This window comes from Pteropus vampyrus, unplaced genomic scaffold, assembly GCF_000151845.1.
Source record: "Pteropus vampyrus isolate Shadow unplaced genomic scaffold, Pvam_2.0 Scaffold131, whole genome shotgun sequence".
NCBI classification, from domain to species: Eukaryota; Metazoa; Chordata; class Mammalia; order Chiroptera; family Pteropodidae; genus Pteropus; species Pteropus vampyrus.
The window spans coordinates 2,262,538-2,267,859 of NW_011888912.1; the positions used below are offsets into that span (position 1 = coordinate 2,262,538).

The window sequence follows — 5,322 nt, forward strand, 5'->3', positions numbered from 1 at the left end:
TACGTTCTGAATATTAATCCCTTATCAGATATATGACTTGCAAATATTTTCCCATCCTGTAGGTGGCCTCGTTCTCTGTTGATAGTGCTTTTCAATATTCAGAATTTCTTAAATTTTCGGAAGTCTAATGTGTCTGTTTTTCCTTTTGTTTTCTGTGCTTTTGGTGTCATATCAGGAAATCATTGCCAAATCTCTGTCATGAAGCTCTTGTCCTGTGTTTTCCTCTAAGAGTCTTATTGTTTTAGTTCTTACCTTTAGGTTCTCGATCCATTTGAGCTCATTTTTGTGCACGGTACTGGGTAAGGCTCCAAACCTCATCGCGGTGCACGTGGACGTCCAGCGTTCCCTGCGCCATTTGTTGAAAAGACTGTCCTTTCCGCATTGAGCGGTCTTGACACCCGTGTCAGAAGTCACCGACCACGCGTGCGAGGGTTTACTTCTGGGCTCTGCTCTGCTCTGTTGGCCCGGATGCCCGTCTGTGCCCCACTGTGGTTACCGCAGACATGGAAGTTTCGGCAGCAGGAAGTGACAGTGCCCCATTTCGGTCTTCTTTTTCCAGACTGTTGTGGCTGATCGAGGTCCCTTGAGATTCTATATGAGTTTTAGGGTGGATTTTTCTATTTCTGCGAAAAACGTCATTGGGATTTTGACAGGGATCGCATTGAAGGATCTAAATGTTAATTTGGGAATGAGAGTCGTTTTAACTCCCAGCATGCACTTCAGAATTACCGCTTAAGTTGCTTATTGGGAGCTGTTCACTTACAACCGTTGTATTTTTAGGATTAAGCCTGTTAAAGCCAATTTTGGGTTTTTTGTTTGTCTGTTTGTTTGTGTGTTTAAATGACAGAAATTTATTGTCCCGTGATTCTGGAGGCTAGAAATCCAAGATCGCGCTTCGGGCAGGGTCGGTTCCTTCTGCGGGCTGGGAGGGGGAGTGCATTCAGCTCCTGGCAGCCCGAGGTGCTCCTCGGTGTGCAGGTGGTGCTCTGCCTGTGTCTTCACACATCATCTTCCTTCTCTGCATGTCCTAAAGCCAGTTTTCTTAGCCTTCACTCCTCTCTTACCTGGTATGTGTATCTGAGCAACTCCTGAAATCTCACCTCTCTATCTCTCTGGAGTTAGGTGGACCGGTTTTCAGTTAGATGCCGCACCCACTGGCTCGGGGAGGGAGGGGAGGTGGCTGGAAGGCGCTCTGCAGTGATCGGAGAAAATGAGCCGGTGCCAGTACTTGGTTCGTTGGGCACAGCCTCGCCCTGCAGGCCAGCCCGTGTGTCCCACTTGGAGGAACCAACCTCAGCATCATCGGTGCTTCCGGAAGCTGGATCAAGCCCCTTTCTGAATCCTCCTTGCTGGCGTCAGGCTCAGAGCTCAGTGAAGCGCTGTGGCTTTCCTGGGTGCTTGGGGCCCACAGTGAAATTTTCTTTTCCAGAATTCGGCGTCCACCTGGCAGAGCTGACCGTGGATCCCCAGGGGGCACTGGCAATTCGACAGGTACGTCCAGGCCGATTGGTCCGATTTACAAGTAATTTCCCTTTACTTGTTACCGGAACTTCCTTATGGGAAAGAATAAGGTCAATTTATAAATAACGCAGGATTTGGTACCAGATTCAGGTGCACTTCAGAGGAACGTATGGTGTGGGCCGCGTGTGTGGTTTTCGTGTGCAAAGTGTCTTTCCTCATCGTGCGCTCTGCTTGTCTCCCTCACAGCTGGCCTCGGTCATTCTGAAGCAGTACGTGGAGACTCACTGGTGTGCCCAGTCAGAGAGGTTCAGGCCCCCCGAAACCACAGAGAGGGTGAGGATGGCGCATGACCCACGCCTGTGGGTGCGAGGGGCCGACTTGGGTTGAGGCGACCGCCCACATTCTGAGACAGCGTGGTGCAGCCGAGAGACGTGCAGGAAAGGAGAGTGACTGTCACTGCAGGGAAGAGGGCCCGAGTGCCGGGCCACGGGCTGGCCCGCGACACACCCAGTGCTGCCCATTATGAGCTGTGACATCCTGGAAAAGCCTTCTGCCTTCTAAGCTTCAATTTCCTGCATATCTAAAATTAGAATGAAAATTCCAACTTCCAAAGAGTTGTTTGAGGCTCAGATAAGAGAATGTTTCTCTTTAGTTCGGTGCCAGGCAGCCATTCCGGGCCCCAGCAGATTTTGCGGCAAAGGCGTAGAGCAAGGCTCTCTGTTGGGACTGTCCGTGCCTGTGCCGTGGCATGCAGCAGCCACTGGCCGCACGCGGGGGCTGAGCACGTGAGGCGAGGCTGCTGCACCAAGGGGCTGGACTTTTCACGTACTTAACTCTAGATCTAAATGGCCACGTGCAGCTGGTGGCCACGTGAACGGACAGCGTACATCTAGGCATCACAGGTGACCTCCGAGTGAATTATTTGTCAAGTTTCTACGTCGCGTTTTTGATAGACCTCCGGTATCTCGTGCACGTTGTCTTCCTAATGTGTAAGCTGGGCGGGACTCTGCTGCAGGTCACGCGTCCCTGGTGCACCCGGTCTGATGGCAGGGGACCTTTCTCCACAGGCCAAGGGCGTCATCCGGGAGCTGCTGCCCAGCGGCTTGAGGGAGTCGGTGAGCAAGGTGCGCTCCAGCGTGGCCTATGCGGTGTCAGCCATCGCCCACTGGGACTGGCCCGAAGCCTGGCCCCAGCTCTTCAGCCTGCTCATGGGGATGCTGGTGAGCGGGGACCTCCGCGCCGTCCACGGAGCCATGCGTGTGCTCACAGGTATCGGAAGCCTCCCCATGTTGGTGCTTGGAGCCCAGGTGACAAGCATGCTCACGAGGCGCGCGCTGTGCAGTGGCATGGCTCTGGAGCCGGACCGGAATTTTCCACCCCCGCCAAGGCCCCCGCCAGTGTCCATTCTTCCGTCTCCATAACCCACTGGCCCTCTCCAGGGAGTTCAGGGGGCTCGGTGCCTCTGCTGCTCCCCGGCCTCCCGCTGAAGGGTAGAGCAACACTCAGGTGTCAGTTTCCGGTCCAGCTTCTCGAGCCTGAGTTAAGGTGACAGCGGCATCCGCTCCACAGGCGTTTTCGCCGTTCAAGTGAGCTAATCTGCGTCACGCACTTGGCGCAGTCCCGGTGTGGCAGGCACTCCGTAAGTTTTAGCCATGTGATTGTCAGCGTTATTACACGTTGTTTTTCTAGTCAGTCCGAGTTAGGAGTAATCCCGTAGGATTTTTAGAGACACGTGAGAGAGAGGACAGGAGCCGTGTGGCTGTGAAAGCTGACCTGTGCCAGCCTCCGTGGGGCTCTGTGGGCCTCGGTGGCTTTTCTCTCTCTGCTCTGAGAAGTCGGTAGCAGTACGCAACCTTTTGGTCCAGGAAGGTTCGGAGGCGCTCTCGCAAGCCTGAGGGCTGGCGTGTCGCTCCCTCGCAGAGCCCGTCTTCCTGCGGCCCGGGTTTCGTGGGCTTGGCAAGTGCTGCCCTGTCCCTGTCCCCTGTCCCTGTCCCCTGTCCCCTAGATGAGGTCACTGCTCTGCCTTGCTTTCAGGGACCCTTACCCGGACATTGGTCATCTGTTGGTCTTTTAGACATCGTATTTCCGCTCTGTCCATGCAGGCGTGTGACAGTCCCTGGATTTGCCTGCTCTGTGCGCTGCTGGCTTCCTGGTCGTGAACGCCCCTGCTACTTGTTTTTGAATCTCAGTTTCCTGAATTTGGCATCTGTGTCCAATTTCATTAGTCCACGTGATGTCGACAGCTGTTAATACTGATTCCATATCCAACATCATCCCTTCTCTCCTTCCGTTCCTAACCCCCCTTCCTGTGCCCCGGCTGCCTCTCTGAGCGGCCCATTGTGTTCTTACTGGTGACCTGTGACAAGTGCTCAGGTGTAGAGCAGGGTCGCCAGAAAGACGAGGACGCTCCCTGCTCGGGTTTTCCCGTCCCTGCTTATCTCCCTCGCTCCTCTGTGCGACTTCTAGTCTGGGCGACTTCGCGTTCCCCTCTCTGTGGACTTGGCCTTCTCGGGTTTACTTACATCCTCCTGGCCCCAGCGCGTCAGTCAGCAGGTGCGTTTCTGCCAAGGAAAGGGAGCCCGTTCCCGTCCGGTCCTCTAACCCAGAGTTTCGCTTCTGTGTTAAAAACGGTGGTTGAACATTGATCACAGTGCAGAAGCTGAAGTGCCTGCTCTTGGTGAGGCGGGGCGGGGGTCCTTCTGTAATGGAGTCAGCAGGCATGGGTGGCGCTGCCCCCTCCCTCCCCGGATAGGACAGACTGTCCTCTGACCGCAGCACCCAGACGTGGGTGGAGAAAGCAGGACGTTGACGTGTGGACAGAACAGCGGACGCTGCGGGGTTTTCGGCGGTGTGCCCGTCTCCCCTCACAGAGCTTTGCAGTAAACATGTCCGGACGAGAACTGCCTGGGGCTGATGGCGTGACGAAAATGCCGACGTGGCAGCTAAGGGTGGAAGCGTGTGACTCGTGAACGGCAGCTCTTTTCAGTCTCGTGAAGTTTGGGGATTGAGACGTTGCTAGTGTCCCAAGTGCTTCTCACTTGCCGAGTGACCTCAGGAAACTGACTCGAGACTTAAGTGTGGCCAGCGTTAGTGCAGTGACAGTGCCAGGCATGACCATCGGAGAGAAAAAATGTGGCTCAGCACCTTAGTCGTGGAGTTAACTAAGCTACGTTTCCATCGAACCTGTGTTCATTAACTGCCATCCATCGCGTTTGTTTAGACTAATTTCCTTGAATTTCTAAATAAAATAAAACACTCGATTTCTGTTCAAAGCCCAGGATTTCTTCTTCAGGAGGAAACCCCACCTGGCAAGGAAGACTCAGCCTCGAGTATCGGTTTTCATCTGCCTTGCGGCGGTTGATGCTGCCCGGGAGAGTGGGTGTATTAGCCTTGAACGAGCCCACCTGCATCTCTAGCTCTGTGTCCTGAGGAATGTCCCTGTTGGCGGCTCTATTTCTGTAGCGATGACGTAGAAGAGCCGGGAAAAGCAGGGGCAAAGTTAGCAGACTCCACCCCTTTCCGTGGCACCTCTGGGTCAGTGGCCGTCAGTCATCGGAAGAGCAGCCCCCAGATCAATCTGTATGTGCGTCAGAGCAGCTTGGCAGGGGACAGAATCAAAAATAGCACCAAAGGCGACACGCCCCAGGATGTTGACACCTGGTCACAAACGAGGTTAATGTGGACTTTTCCTAAGGTGGCCGCACAAGTTCTTACCTACTTGTCACAGATTTTCTTTGCCTATAGAAAACTTCTTTCTTCCTTTCTTTTTTTTCTTTCTTTCTTTCTTTCTTTCTTTCTTTCTTTCTTTCTTTCTTTCTTTCTTTCTTTCTTTCTTTCTTTCTTTCTTTCTTTCTCTCTCTC

At 53.7% G+C, this 5,322-nt stretch overlaps 1 protein-coding gene across 1 annotated transcript in view; it reads left to right on the forward strand.

Annotated features, from left to right (window-relative positions):
• The window catches only part of IPO9 (importin 9), a 38,895-nt gene that overhangs the window by 13,177 nt on the left and 20,396 nt on the right, over positions 1-5,322 (forward strand). Inside the window, exons 2-4 of the mRNA XM_023534774.1 lie at positions 1,123-1,491; positions 1,708-1,794; positions 2,529-2,879. Coding sequence (XP_023390542.1) covers positions 1,123-1,491; positions 1,708-1,794; positions 2,529-2,879 — 807 coding nt within the window. The remainder of the gene's footprint in view (positions 1-1,122; positions 1,492-1,707; positions 1,795-2,528; positions 2,880-5,322) is intronic.